The sequence below is a fragment of the Sebastes umbrosus genome, chromosome 4 (genome assembly GCF_015220745.1).
Source record: "Sebastes umbrosus isolate fSebUmb1 chromosome 4, fSebUmb1.pri, whole genome shotgun sequence".
Classification (NCBI taxonomy): domain Eukaryota; kingdom Metazoa; phylum Chordata; class Actinopteri; order Perciformes; family Sebastidae; genus Sebastes; species Sebastes umbrosus.
Window position 1 is genome coordinate 14,257,272 of NC_051272.1, and position 16,569 is coordinate 14,273,840.

The 16,569-nt window shown below is 41.2% G+C and overlaps 1 protein-coding gene across 1 annotated transcript; it reads left to right on the top strand.

Moving 5' to 3' along the window:
• Positions 1-3,332: 3,332 nt before the first annotated feature.
• Positions 3,333-7,708, top strand: LOC119486911. The gene is made up of 2 exons (XM_037767440.1): positions 3,333-3,904; positions 7,235-7,708. Exons 1-2 carry the CDS (start codon positions 3,401-3,403, stop codon positions 7,379-7,381), a joined length of 651 nt encoding a protein of 216 aa, XP_037623368.1. The 5' UTR covers positions 3,333-3,400; the 3' UTR covers positions 7,382-7,708.
• Positions 7,709-16,569: the final 8,861 nt, after the last annotated feature.

Sequence of the window (16,569 nt, forward strand, 5' to 3'; positions counted from 1 at the left end):
TGAGGAAGACAGGGACACAAATTGTGAATATATTTACATATGAGGGCTTATTGGAATGCCTCTTGAGAGGAAAGAGATTATGATTGAAGTCTATTACTGAAGCAATATTTACTCTTCCATAAATAAATGTGATAAGAATATGTTTTATTAATATTATCAACATCCCAGGGACACCCTGCATGAAGCATTGCATTTCTTAATGCATACAGGCGTTAATCTATCTTTGCTCCACATGAGTAACATTATCTGAAATGATTGTTGTGTCTGGTGTGTCTCCTAACAGCACATTAACAACTACAAGAATCAGTCCTGCAATTATCAGGTTTCACAATGTTCCCAACCACCAGGAACAGATCACTGTTCAGGAGAGGATGCTTGGTATGTAAGGTGGTTACATCACCATTGTAAAACAGGTTAGCCCAATCTGCACACAATCAGGGCTCCTATATAAGATAAAATTAACCTTTACTAATCCCCGGAGGGAAATTCAGATGTCAAAGCAGCAACATCAGCAAACAGAGTGAATCACAGGAGAGGTAAAGGTATACAAAAATTATAAAGACAATAATAGAGATATAAAAGATACAGAGTGAATGGGTGAACATAGTGTGTACAGTCCGTCAATAAATAAATGTAGAATGTGCAATAAATAAATGTAATATGTACATATGTGCAGTCAGCAATAAAGTGGTAAATAGGATGTGTAGTGTAAAATGAGTGTAAAGTGCGCCAGATAGTGCACTAGGAGGGGAGGGGGAAGAACATTTTTCTTTTTGCCCTCTGCCATTAAGTTTGCTTAAATCTCAGTCATCTCTGTGCTATGACCAAACTGCCATTTGAACTTGACACCCAATGTATCAGTTGGACCAAAAGTACACCTGTAATTCCTCTTCAAGTTAATCCTGCAGTATAGGCAGAATTCAAGTGCTCTGAGAGATAACTAGACTTCTGCACCTCTTCATGGCTCTGTTTTATACGGGAGACTTTGGCCAAAAACAGATCATTTGAGAGAGAGAGAGCGTTCCTATTGGCTGTTCAACTTCGATCAAACGGTCAAACTATGCAGCGCTGATCAAATATGAATTAATATTCTGTCACTGTAATGTCTATTTCTTGCCTCAAATGTTTTCAGAATTATCTTGTAGTGTACTGTTTAGCTCTAAAATGAGAAAGTTTGCTCCGGCTGGTGGGCGGTGCCTGGTATTTCCTCAACTGATCTCAACATGGCTGCCGGGTCACAAACTTTCTCAAGGCATTACAGTAACAGAATATTGATTCGTATTTGATCAGCGCTGCCTAGTTTGACCGTTTGATCGGAGTTTGTTAGAGATTGACAGCTGCTCAGAGACGGCAGGGCTCCAGATCGGCTCTGATTGGTTGTTTTCCTCCAGTCTATTAAATCTTGCAAATGCCATTGGGAGCACCGGAGGACACAGAGACACATGATTTTTTTCAGATTACCTGTCTCATGCACTACTGTTTTATAAAAATAACTTTTTTTAATCATATTTGTTCCAATTCTACGCACTGCTGCTTTAAGTACAGTTGTATGTTGTATTTAATTTTCCTGTAGGTATAGATTAATTTTATTTTCTTGAAATGCAGGGTTTTAACAAGTGTGGCGCCCCCATATATTCGATTCCACAGGTTTGGAGCTAAGACAGAAAAGGCTCGATCACCTTTTGTTTTGCAGTTGGAGCGGGGGATGGATAAAAGGCAGAGATTTAAGGATTGGAGTGGTCAAGAGGTAGAATAGGGAACAAGGAGATCAGAAATGTAACAGGGGGCGAGGTCATGCAGTGCCTTATATGTAATTAGCAAGATCTTAAAGTTGATTCTGAATTTTACAGGGAGCCAATGGAGGGATGCCAGAACAGGGGTAATGTGAGACTGACAGCTAGTTCTGGTTGATAACCTGGCAGCTGCAGTTTGACTGAGGCAGCTGTAGAGGGAATTACAATAGTCTAGACGGGAGAATGTGAATTAATAGTTCAAGATCCGTGGAAGACAAGATGCATCTGATTTGTGCGATGTTTCTTAGCTGGAGAAAACAGGACTGGACAAGTTCAGTGACATGATGGTCAAAAATCATATACCGGTCAAAGATGATACCAAGATTCTTAGCAGTAGGACTGATATTAGATTGTAATGGGCCAATAAACTGTCCCATTATATTCTAATATAACCAATCCAGATCCTGGGAACCAATCCACCGATCCAAAACTGCACACATACAGTAACCTATAAACCAATATGATGCTCTGCATTTTTGTTATAATACATATTCACCAGTAGACCAGGCTGGATAAACTATTAATGCAAGTCTGCTTTATGTGATTGTATGAATATTTAAGTAGCCGTCAGCCAAGGACAGCTGAGTCTCTCTCTCTCTCTCTCTCTCTCTCTCTCTCTCTCTCTCTCTCTCTCTCTCTCTCCCTCTCTCTCTCTCTCTCTCTCTCTCTCTCTCTCTCTCTCTCTCTCTCTCTCTCTCTCTCTCTCTCTCTCTCCCTCTCTCTCTCTGTCTATCCCCTCCTTTCTCTTTCTCATCTGAAGCCTATCGCTTACGGTGTCTGCCTGTAACTTGAACTCTCATATTCAACACTCCACTAACCTTTACACTCTAGGCCACTGCTCTGTGATCAGATGAGTTCATTTATTAATACTAAGGAAGTGTAGGGCAAGTGTATTAGTAACTGACCTTGAATCAGATGGTAACCAGAGTCCCTGTGGCCCAACCCGGCAGCCTCCAAACTCACAACAGACCAGGGACTACCTGGTCAAGTAATGAGACACCCAGCACTGACACACTGCAACTCACTCACACACACGCACACAGAAACCTTGAGACTCACACACACACACATAGGTTGTCACGGAGGCAGACGAGGGACTGTGAAGGGTTGAAGAGAGAGTGCTCCTCGCCTGGTGGTGGAAGCCACTTTGAACCAACCTGGCTGGGAATCTATTTCCTGTGAGAGGAAGAGAGAACGATGTGATGACACATCGGCCTGCTGACCGAGAGATGGCCGACACAGTCTGGACTTTTAAGGTCAAGTCTGGGATAAACTGACGACCCATTGATACAGCTGCAGCTGGACAAGTGGACAACTAATGCTGCTATGACATAACAAGAAGACATGCTGAAATGGAGGACAGCTATTAAGGATATCTGTTGTCTTCCCTGGATAAAGATATGTTTTTATTTCATACGTCGCTTCACAAATGTAGAAATGGTCGGCACGTTCTTGTGTAATACATTTGCCTTCATCCCACTTAAAGGAAATGATCCCTCACTGGTTATTGTTCATACTCTGCTAAAGTGTTTGATGATGTACAAGACACCACTACAGATTAACTGCCTAATGTTGCCCCACATAATGGAAAACCCCAGATCCATGTGATGTCAGTGCAATTAGGTTTAATTTTACAGTCTGTTCTGGTAATTTCTGAATCCCCCAGCATGCACGGACTACCTTGCTCCTCTCTGGGTCATTGTTTTGGTAATCCATCTGATGTTAACACTGATCCAACACCTGCTCAGGAGGAGCCAAACAACTCCAGACAAAGCAGAAATAACCATGGACTCCCTGCAGCAGGCCCGGTTATATCCCAACCAGAAGCCCTACCGCGCAGCCCACTGCAGCAGCAGCACAGACAGCCTCAGAGGACTATCAGCTGTATCTCTGACCACTCCACCAGAACCATAAAAGTAAATGGTGTCGACTCAAACTCTATTTGCCGCCTGCAGGACACAGACGACGCCCCATGCTTTGAGTCACCTCCGGCCCTCTGTGGCCTCTCCCAGAGCTCAGAGGAGGATGAGCTGGAAGTGGAGTTTAGCCCGGAGCTGGAGCTGAAATATCCTCACATTCCCAGACCCTCCATTATTATCAGACAGCCTAAGGTAAGAAATGGTAAAATGGTAACTGGACTTGCATTTATATAGCGCCTTTCTAGTCTTCCGGCCACTCAAAGCACTTTACACTATATGTCATCATTCACCCATTCACACACATTCATAAACTGATGGCAGAGGCTGTCATGCAAGGTGGCAACCTGCCCATCAGGATCTAATCTAAATACTCATTCACACAACGATGGCATTTTGGGGTTCAGTATCTTGCCCAAGGACACTTTGAAGCAAATCAGTGATGGAGCGAAATCTACTTGTCTACTGCAGTTGATTGTAGATTTCATGTAATACATTATATCACCACAAGGTGGGTATAGAACCCTAATTAACTTATTCATACACCAGAGTGTGGGCTGTAAGTAGCCGCTGATATCCCTCTGACAGGATTTAACTCATTCACTTGTCATCAGAATACAACAAGATCTTCTTATCAATGAGATGTGAAGCCCTGAAACACACTCACACACCCACTTTGCGGTCAGAGTGCTCAGTGACTGTAGATTGGATGTCAGTGAAACGAGTCCCGAGCTTCTGTTCAACATGATCTGTGTCTCCTGATCTCTCGAAACACACACACGTGTACCTTTGTGTGTGTGTGTGTGTGTGTGTGTGTGTGTGTGTGTTTGTACATGCCGTCATGTGTGAGCTATTTAGTCTTGACTAAAACTGGCCATACAGTCTTTCTGCTCAAGATTTTCCTCCCTATTCCAAGAAGAGGATGACACATTATGTAAACTGTGGCTGCTCAGGATCAATAATGCTGATCAGCAGTGGAAACTGCAGAGGAATGAGAGGGAGGAGGGGCGGGTTTTAATAGGAATCCTGGAATTTGCACTGTTGATTACTTCATCCAAAAGGAGACATCTCATCAGCAGCAGATGTTTAGACATCTGTTGGCTTGATCGTTTTAGGCCAGGGGATTGTCACTTTCGATTCGGTCTAAGTTAAGAAATGTGCCGTGAAAGTATTACAGTAAACACATGGCTGATTTATTGTGGCAGTTGGATACAAGCTTGGCATGAGAATTCCTTGACCGACTAAAACATTGAGCCAACTGTAACCGTGACTCGACGATTTATGTAAAGGCGCCCTTTAACTACCTTGTAGCAGCCTCCCAATAAAACTGCAGCAAAGCCTCTCACTGACCAACAGTGCAAATACATGTTTATAGTGGACGACTCTAAGCGCTATAAGACTGTGAATGTATGGACTATAACATTGTGCTGTGTCATAATCAGTTGCAAAAGGGTGGTTTTAAAATTTCTTACTTTATGTGGAAACAGGAAAGAGGTTTCACAATGTTTACTTTTGCAAAACAAATATTAAACACGTCTGACGCCCAGGGGTTTGCTTCCTCATTGAACTGAGCTCTTGACAGCAAGATCTAAAAATTGATCTGGTGGAGCACAGGCATGATCTGAGCATGTGCATTAACCCTTGTAACGCTCCACCTCCTTAACAGCTGACCCCTCACAAATCACAGCCTTCCTGCCCTCTGTTGAAGACCTCAGGGGCCTGAATGTGAAAATACTGGCAATTAACGACAAGCATATTGTGAAACGGCTGTACAGTATGTCCAGAAAGAGAAATGAGTAGGAGTGCGTGAGCATGACTAACAGAAGGTGACTTTTGGGTTGTTATGTGTCCATCCAGCGCGTCATTCCACAGTGTGCAATTCCTCTGACTTAATCATTAGTGTCTTTGTTAAGATATCCAGCGCAGCAACAGATGTAGCTTTCATCTCCTGGGCCCTGAGGCTTTATCTTTGCGTGTGTGTCCATATCAGTGTGTGATAATACGGTTGTTGTATTTATCTCTGACCCCTCCCTTAAAGCCGGACGTGTTTATGGGACACTTTCAATATCCAGAGCAGAAACCGGTGTCCTATCTGAGCAGCACAGTACACACACAGACAGGAACAATGATTAAAAGAATGTCCAGCTATAAACAATCATATAAATTCTTCTGTATCACTCTCTTTCCCACACACACACACACACACACAGAAGTGAAAGATTACTGTTATTATGCAAATGGCACGAGTGGTTTGAACAGGACAACACAGAGCAAAGAACATTCCCTTATAGAACAATAATCACTGTCTATCCTAACGCTGGCTTCAGACTGTATCTGACAGTAACTTCTTGTTGTGTTGCATACAGTCATTTAGCAGAAGATAAAAGGTTGATGAACACTGAATTTCAGTCCCTTGTTGTTTGAGTCCTTGACCATCTATGGCGATATTAAAGCTGCAGTAGGTAGAATTGGAGCAAATATGATTAAAAGTTATTTTTATAAAACAGTCACTATATCATGACAGTATGGCATGAGACAGGTAATCTGAAATAAATCAGGAGCCTCTGTGTCCTCTGCATGATTTCACAGACTGGAAGAAAACAACCAATCAGAGCCGAGCTGGAGCCTGCCGTCTCTGAGCAGCTGTCAATCACTCGCCAACTCCGATCAAACGGTCAAACTAGGCAGCGCTGATCCAATATGAATCAATATTCTGTTACTTTAATGCCTATTTCTCATTTCAAATGTTTTCAGAAACATCTTGTAGTGTACTGTTTAGCTGCAAAAACAGAATGTTTTTGACCCGGCAGCCATGTTGGGATCAGTTGAGGAAATACTAAGCACCGCCCACCAGCCGGAGCAAACTTTCTAATTTTACAGCTAAACAGTACACTACAAGATGTTTCTGAAAACATTTGAGGCGGGAAATAGGCATTACAGTAACAGAATATTGATTCATATTTGATCAGCGCTGCCTAGTTTGACCGTTTGATCGGAGTTTGCGAGTGATTGACAGCTGCCTCCGTTGAATGAACAGCCAATAAGAACGCTCTCTCTCTGAAATGACCTGTGATTGGCCAAAGTCTCCCATCACAGACTAGATTTTTTGGAAGCCTGAAAACAGAGCCATGAGGAGGTGCAGAAGACTAGTTTTATCACAGAACACTTCAATTACAATATGCTGAAAGGTTATTATGGAATTTTTGCCCAATGATGCCAAAAATATTCTGCCTACTGCAGGTTTAGGACACTATTTGCATGTTATAACACCTCCTCTTGACATTATGCAGTAATGTGTGACATCATGTGTGACGAGGGTTGTCTAAAATTAGCCATTGAGCTAAGACCCTTGGCCTTAACTTTTCATTGCCCCATAATTACACCTTGCTTTGTTCAGCCTCATGCAGGCATGTACAGTATGTGCGACTGGTCATGCTCATCAGATTGATGTGTTTGTTATTCAGCGATGGCCTTACAGTGACTGACATTACCCCTTTGTGTTCCCTTCCCACACACTCCCCTCAGGAATCAGAATTCCAGGAAACAGCGTCTGACAGGTCGGACGGTAGGGAGACAGAGGATGGAGGGTTATCAGGTACGGAAAACAACACAAGCTTCCTCCTCTCTCTTCTGTCTCCGCTCCCTTCCCCAACTCCAGCTCTTGCACGCTGAATCTGTCGGGCACAGATTTGACAATGGAAAAAAGTTCTGGCTGGAGCTGTCCTCTGCTGATGGAAAAACAACTTAGATTTTTATGTGGAGAGGAACATATTTGTGAAAAGAATGACTGAGGAAATGATCGAGTTCACACAGTTGTGACCCCAATGTGTCATTACGAAAGAATTTTTGTTCCATAATGTGTCTGTTCATGAGTGACTTGGGAGACTTCTCTTTGTCTGTCAGTAGTAAATAGTGATCCAGAGGAAAGGACGACTGTGTGTGTGTGTGTGTGTGTGTGTGTGTGTGTGTGTGTGTGTGTGTGTGTGTGTGTGTGTGTGTGTGTGTGTGTGTGTGTGTGTGTGTGTGTGCGTGTGTGTGTGCGCGCGCGTGTGTGTGTGCGTGTGTTCACTCACCTTGCCAGGATGTCTGGGAGGAGCTGAGTGCTGGCGGTTACCTTGGCGATGAGTCTTGGGGCAAAGCACTGGGAGGGGTGGAGGGCTACAAATGGGTGAAAGGATTGAGTTGAGTGGCTGGTTAATAATGTGATTCGGTGTGTACTTTGTGTGGCTAAAGTGTGAATTTGAGCGTGTTCGTCAGTATAGACCTACAGGAGAGGGTGTGTGACACAGCCTTGGCATCATGCACAAACCAAGGCTGCCCCATCTGCAGTCAATCTCTCTGTCTTTTGTTTTCTAAACCCCTCTGATAACATCACAAAGAACAGATTTTGGGGTGTGGGGTTGGGTGATAAAAACCTCTCATAAATAACATAAACATTGCAATAATAGTGCAAAAACACACTAAACTATGGCCTCAAAAATGACAATATAAGTGTAAACAAAATTCTAATTTTGAAAGACTAAAATAAAAATCTGTATTGTCCACAAATGTGGAAATTTGCCTTCGGCTTCAAAGGTTGGTTAAAACACATCACAGTAAATCACAGTACAAACAATAAATAGCACGACATGCACTACAGACAACAATAACGGACATGGTCCCAGTGTGAATTGTGTTTATGAATTTTGTAAAGTTATTGCATTTGTTATGAAAGACTTTTTGTAAATGGTCTTGGTTGTTGCGATGGATCCATAGCGTCTTCCTGAGGGCAGTTTTATAAATTCTTTCAAAAGAGGATGAACAGGATCCGACACAATTTGTCAAGCTTTTTGTTTTGCCTGAGTTTTATATAATAATATCTAATACATCCCAGTTGTTTTTGCTCTTTCCCAATAATTTTACTGGCCATGTTTGTAATTCTGGATAGTCTAAGTTTGTTCTTAGCCCCCAGGTGCCCATACCATGTACACATGTTGACACGTTCAACAAGACCTTTATAGACAGTCTCTAAGATGTTCTTGCTTATATTGTATGAATCTAATTTACTGATTGGATACATGCGCTGCATTGCTTTTTTAAAAATGTGTTCTGTGTTGGCTGTGATACTTAAAGTGCGATCAAAAAAGGCTCCTAAATATTTTAACTCCTCTACTGTTTCAACAGGCTGATCATTAATCAAAACAGGTGAAGAATAATGACATTGTGGCATTGTGAGGACTCACTATAGTCAGCTCCTTAGTCTTACTTTCATCAATAAAAAGGACAATGCCTTCACACCACTTAGTCAGCTCACCAATATGGTGAAAATATATGGACTGATTAACTGTGTCCCCTGTCTGACAGATACAACTGGCAGGTTGAATTCATAATTTGCATTTCATTAGTGTATAGGGAAAACAAAACAGGTGAGAAGCACAACCCCATGCTTTTCATGAGGTATATATCACATGTGTTTAAGGGAATGAAAAGACACTCCTCTCCTGTATGGAGGGTGGAGCAACAGGCAGAATAAGTGAACCAAACTACACTGCCATTAGTGTTTTACTAACCCAGCACAGTGCTTTAGGTGCTTTTAAAGGATTAACATCTTTAACTGTGCCTCTGTGCCACAAGCACACACACACACTAACAGAGAAAACAAGAGAACATCTGCTACATGAGGTTCTCTAAGAGTTGTAATATCCACACAAAGAGCACAGTGAGCCTAACAACTGAGGTCTCTCTATTCCAATGAGGGATGTTTAAACAATACAAGCACACGTTTGCCCCCCCTACACCGAGGATAAAATGGGAGAGATTATGATGCACCAGGGGGTAATGTAAGTACAGAACCTCCTCTGTCTCCCTGTCAGACACACACACACACACACACACTTGCTCACAATTGTCACACTGACCTTGATTTCCTGTGGTCCTGGTGTGTGTGCGTGTGTTAGTGGAAGTCCCTTCCTGCTCTCTGTGTTGGAAATCCTGCTTATTCAGCTTATTCACACGAACATGCACAGACAGACAGACAGACATACGAGGGGACGGACAGAGAGAGGGACACATAGTTCTCCTGTGTCTCCTGTAGGAGTATACTCAGCCCTGCTCACTTCCCACATTCAAACGTTATTATTTGTGTCTGTTTTGTTTCTACAAAGTTTATGATCAAACTTGTATGAATGGCACACAAAGATCCACATAACCTGTTAGCTTATGTCAGTGTTGTGAGGGAGTACTTGAGTTTGTTTGTACTGTATGTGTGCACATTCCCAAGAATAAAAAAGCTTTGTGTGACAATTGTAAAGGGATAAATGATTAACTTAATTTGTGTATACGTGAAAAAAAAATGTTCCTAATAGTTTGAACTAAAGCTGTCAAAGTTAACCCGATAATAACGCGCTAATGCAAAATTAGTTTTAACAGCACTAATTTCTTTAATGCATTATAACATAATCGATCTTTTGGAGGTTGTAGCAGGCTTTGTTGCTAAACCTAAGTAATCTATTGGTAGCAACATGTCATACTAGCTTGTCGCGAAGGAGGCTAAATAACGCTCCAAACGTATGCTACATTTTGGCGAGGAAAAACTGTCATGGCCATTTTCAAAGGGGTCCCTTGACCTCTGACCTCAAGATATGTGAATGAAAATGGGTTCTATGGGTACCCACGAGTCTCCCCTTTACAGAAATGCCCACTTTATGATAATCACATGCAGTTTGGGGCAAGTCATAGTCAAGTCAGCACACTGACACACTGACAGCTGTTGTTGCATGTTGGGCTTCAGTTTGCCATGTTATAATTTGAGCATATTTTTTATGCTGAATGCAGTACCTGTGAGGGTTTCTGGACAATATTTGTCATTATTTTGTGTTGTTAATTGATTTCCAATAATAAATATATACATTTATTAGCATAAAGCAAGCATATTTGTCCACTCCCATGTTGTTAAAAGTGTTAAATACATTTTGAACAGATAAAAAATGTGCGATTATTTGCAATTAATCACGATTAACTATGGACAATCATGCGATTAAATATTTTAATCGATTGACAGCCCTAGTTTGCATGTATGTGATGTATCAACTCTTAGTGTCCAGCAACAATGTATATCCCAGACACATATAAACTTAGTGTGGTCTGATTGATAAAATAGACATTGTAAGTATCGGCCACTTTTGTCCAACTCTATGGACGTTTCACCCTCAGTGTACTGTAACAGAGCCATCTGCTCTCGTTCCTGTTGGCAGTCATTAGGCTAAGTGGAAAGGCTCTGTATAGTAAAGCTCAATAAATCTGGGTGGCTTGACCAGTAATAACAGTCTCTGCGACAGCATCCAAGGACTGCAGTTAAATGACTGTATCTTGATCGTTTTGCATGTGCTCACATGCATGGCATTCAAACGCATGCAAACACAGACACGCAAACAGACATGCAAATGCAGGAAATTCTATGCGGTCTGTAATTTTCTCATCATGCTACGCTCGAGTGAATCGTTTTTCATTTGAATAGAGGGATTTTGTTGTCACATTCAGCTTAAATGGCTGGCCTGAAAGTGTGGTAACAGACAGATAACAGGAGAAGAAACTGTAATGATAAGTAAGAATAAAACTAGTGACAAAAGAAAACCTGTCTAATGCCGTCTTTGATTAAGTAAATGCGCCACCGAGAGGCAGCCCTGAAGAAGTGCTAATGTTTAATGAAAATTAGATTGATTTGTTGCTCCAGACTGCGTTTTATGTCTGCCTCTGCTAACCTATATATTCATAGGGAAATGTCGGGGTTGGTATTAAAAAGAGACATCAAGACATAAGAATGCAGACAAGAAAAAAGTAAATGACAAAAACAGAGAGAATGAACAAGCATGACAGTGCATCGGCTGATAAAAAACAGAGACAGGGATGGATGTAATGAAGCTGGGGAACAAGAGGTTATTTCACAAGTGCGCTGAGAGGCTGACGCAGCACTGGCTGTTGTGTGTGTATGTACATCCATGTCTGCCTGTGTGTGTGTGTGTCTGTGCATCTGTGCAGAAAGGGACACTGTGGTGTGAGTCATCCAGCAGTGATTGAATTAGCTGAACTTTGGCTGAACACTCGCAGGGAAAAGAAGGACAGGCAGGAGGAAAAACAGAAAGCATTACGTTACCCCTAGAACTGGTGAACACATCTCGGAGACAGACAGGCTGACAGTGGGAGTGTCGCCCAGATTTTATTAAAAAATCATCCAGCTTTATTATAGCTACAGTACACAAACAGCCTGTACACACCCTCTTTGTAGTGTGCAGCCAGCTCACAAAGTCGCTTACAGTAACCTAATTGGCAATTTCTTCCAAAACACATGTCATAAATGTGGAATATTACTTCAGTACTGACTTTTATCTTGTGGTTTCTCCACCAGTGCGCTGAGGTTACATGCCCCAACTGTTGCTGGGTCAGACATGAGGGAGAAAACAGAGTGGAAAGAATGCATTAAGTCTGTTTGGGAGAAGAAAATGGTTGCTTGATGTTAAAAGGACTGACTATTTCAACAAGTATCTCACATTTAACCAAAGGGCTCTTGAACATACAGCATATGGTGGGTGTACTGCTGGTGTAAACCCCCAGTCACTCACAACTAGGTCACACACGCGGGGGTGGTGTTTATGTACACTACAATTACATGCAATTATTTACCATCTACTCCTTTCCTGTGCTGGTGTGATGTTAAGTGTGGCTTTACATTCTTCACAGCAGCAATGAATAAATTACTTTCTTCTTCAGTTTACTTCATCATTGAGCAATAAACATTTTGAGCACAAAAATTGCACCACTTAGCTCTTCAGTAAATATGAGTATACATCCTTATCTCACATTTACCTCTGTCCAAAGAGATTCACTATTATCAGTTTTTAAGACCTGCTCTGACTCACAGGAAGGCCTCTCTGTCACCATGGTTTTCAGATAACTGCCATATCCTGTTTAATGTGGAGGCCCTTGGAGGCCTGACAAAGGAAAAACAAGGGGCCTCACATGCAAACGTAGATCCACACGTGCACACACAAGAACTGTGGGAAACCCTTGGGCGATAACAGAAACATCTGTCCCAGACATTAGTCTTGAGATAGCAGCAGTGTGAGACAGAGAGGAGGGAGCAGTGAAGCTGTCCACTTCCAGGCAGTGACACTGATCGAGGAAACTCCCCATTTACTGCACACACAGGAAGAGGCAACAGCATGACCTTCAGTGTCCAAACCTGTCCGCTTCACCCAATCAGTCTTTATTTACAGTAAGGATCATACATGTATAACAGAACATGTAGGTATTCAGGGTAAAGAGCACGGTGGTTTTAAACCGGAATTTTGTATCTTTTCTAGAGCGGTGAAAAGGGTTTTTTCAAACCACTATTAGGGTGTGTCTCGGCACTGTAACTCTTCCGCTCTATCTTTTCATCTCATTTGTGGTTTATAGGAAGAAGAAGTATGAAACTTCAACGGAAACCACTGACAGATGCAATAACTCTGCTCATCACAGGAGAAGTTGCTTCACGTACACAGGCCTTTTGCCATAGCAGAGAGGAAGTACTTTCTTCCTAAAGTGGTAAAGGTTTTATATTTAACACGACTTGAGTTTAAATAGCAGTGAAAGTATTAGACGAACAGTCTATCTTGTAAATAGATTAGGTAATGTCTGTTATATTATTTAAGGTTAAGGTTAAGATAAAGAATAGTTCCACATTTTGGGAAATACACTCAATCGCTTTCTTGCCAGGAGTTAGAACAAAATTGTTTTACATTTAGGTTTTTGTACGGATCAAACAAATGAGATATACTGGGTTAATTAGTGAGCTTTAGAGAGTCAGGCTAGGTGTTTCCCCCTGTTTACAGTCAATATGCTAAGCTAAGCTAACTAGAGACTAAGCTAAGTGTTCTGGAAACTGCTCAGAAACCCCCTTATTGTCAATATAGGTAGGAAAGCCATCCATCCTCTGAATGCTCCGGGTCTCTAGTTTGTGGTTGTAAAGTTTCATGAGGCTGTGATTATCCTAGAGGTCACCACAGGTCATTTTATACAGTGAGGTCAAGTTTCAAAATGGTCTCACTACAATGAAATGGCTTCTATGGGGATTTACATCATCACACATGAATACAGTTGGTCTCGTTGGATCCACAAGAGTATCAGCTTTACAGTGATACCCAATCTATGTAATTCCAAGACTGTTTAGGGACCCCAGTAAGCAGAAATATTCAAACACACCATTTAAGAATAGGCGAAAATAACACATTTGAGCGTTATTTAGCCTTCTTCCTGACATACTAGCATGACATGGTTGGTGCCAATGGTTTCCTAGGGTTTTCTAGTTTTGTATAGTTTTCATATAGTCTAGCTCTTAAACTGAACCTGCTATACAGCCTCTGAAAGACAATAAATTCGGTCAGGATTGCGGGTCTCAGGGTTAAATAACATGGTGAGGATGGCTTGTAAGGCTAGTGATAGTTATTGCTCTGACTTTGTGTTTCTCATACAGCTTTTACTATCGTACATACAACCACATGCACTGCATACACATCTGTTTCCTGCATGGCGGGAGCTGTGACTGCGGTGGTCTCTGGAGGGTGTGTCCTCTCTGTCAGCGTCGACCCTCTCGTGACTCATCCTATTGTTCAGCTCAACACTCTTAGTCACTCCTCTCTTAAATTATGAGAAGGTCCTTAGGAATGTTTTACTGTTTCCCCCACCTCCCTCCCTCCACATGTTTGGATTTCAAACCCAACCCTTGGGTCGTTTTCTCTTCTTTTTTGTCATTTCCAGTAAAGCCTGCTCCGGTAATTGTACAGCAACTTGGATCTTTATACAGCAGAGGTTGAACCTAATGAGATATGGTCCATAAAGATGTTCGCTCCCTGAAATAAGCAGGGCAACATAAAGGACACCACGAAACTAGGGGTTTCAGTGAGCCGACTTAAGAGAAGGGGGGTGGATTAGCAGATCCACTGACCCTTCATCAGTAAGCAGATTACTCTTCATCACAAAGAATAGTCAGGATACTCAGTCTGTGACAATAACACACAGCACACTGATGTGTTATAATCAAAGTGAAGAATGAATGATCTAATTGTTACTGTTGCTGCAGATAACAGTTTATATTGTAGTTAATTGAAAGCCCGGTGCGTCTCATACAGGCACTAAAGGGTGCCTTGTGCGTTGGCATCACACACGCTGATGAGGATGACAAAGCAGGTATTGGAGCAATAAAGACTGAACCTAAAAGTTGTCGACCATAAAACCAAAACAATTAGCTGAAAGATGCTAAAACACTCTAGAGCTGAAGAGAACGGCAGCTGGGTGATAACTATCTGTGGGTTTCCCACTAAGAGAGACCTCTTTCACTTTTACTTTACATATTTATATTAGGGCTGTCAAAGTTAACGCGATATTAACGCATTAACACAAATTAGTTTTAACACCACTTATTTTCTTTAACGCATTAATGAAGAGTGAATATACTGGCATCATACGAAACTAGAAAAACCATTGGAATCCATTGGTACCGTCCATGTCATACTAGCTTGTCACAAAGGACGTTAAATAACGCTCCAAACTTGCTCCAAAACTGGCATGGCCATTTTCAAAATAGTCCCTTGACCTCTGACCTCAAGATATGTGAATGAAAATGGGTTCTATGGGTACCCACGAGTCTCCCTTTTACAGACATGCCCACTTTATGATAATCACATGCAGTTTTTAGGCAAGTCAGCACACTGACACACTGACAGCTGTTGTTGCCTGTCGAGCCTCAGTTTGCCATGTTATGATTTGAGCATATTTGTTATGCTAAATGCAGTACCTGTGAGGGTTTCTGGATAATATTTGTCATCGTTTTGTCTCGTTAATTGATTTCCAATGATAAATATTTACATATGTTTGCATAAAGCAAGCATATTTACCCACTCACATGTTTATAAGAGAATATAAATACTTGACAAAGCTCCCTTTAATGTACATTTTGAACAGATAAAAAATGTGTGATTAATTTGCCATTAATCACGATTAACTATGGACAATAATGTGATTAATCGCGATTCAATATTTGAATCGATTGACAGCCCTAATTTATAGTTCTGCTTTAAGGAAAAGAAAAGGGGGAAAGAATCTTAAAGGGATAAAATATATAAATATATATATATATATATATATATATATATATGATTAGTTACTGTAAAGACACTATTTTGTCTGTTGTATCCAAAATATGTCGTTTTATTTCCAGTAATTTTACAACATCCTTTGTGTTGCTGTAGTTTTAACATTCAATATGATTTCTTTGATATGTGGCTTAAGCTGCAATAACTGAATTATATATAAATAAATATATATATATATGATATAACATGATTTCTTTGATATGTGGTTTAAGCTGCAATAACTGAATTATATATATATATATATATATATATATATATATATATATATGAATTATATATATTGAATTATATATACTGAATATATATACTGAATTTTATATATATATATAATTCAGTTTATTGCAGCTTAAACCACATATCAAAGAAATCATATTGACTGTTAAAACTCCAGAAACACAAAGTATATTGTAAAATTACTGGAAATAATATGGCATATTTTGAATACAGCAGACTAGTGTCTTTCCAGTAACTAATCACAGGCTTAAACACTCTTCAGTGAGGATGACATGGATATCTATGTATTCGTGTGCGCGTGTTTGTGGGTGCGCGTGCCCTCCATCCACGCCCCGCCCTGCGCTCGAGGAGTCCCCACTCATGATGAAGACTGAGGAGGAGGAGGAGGAGGAGGAGGAGGAAGAGAAGGAGGAGGAGTCCTTCAGCGTGACGCAGTCCATCCCTCCCACCCAGCCTCAA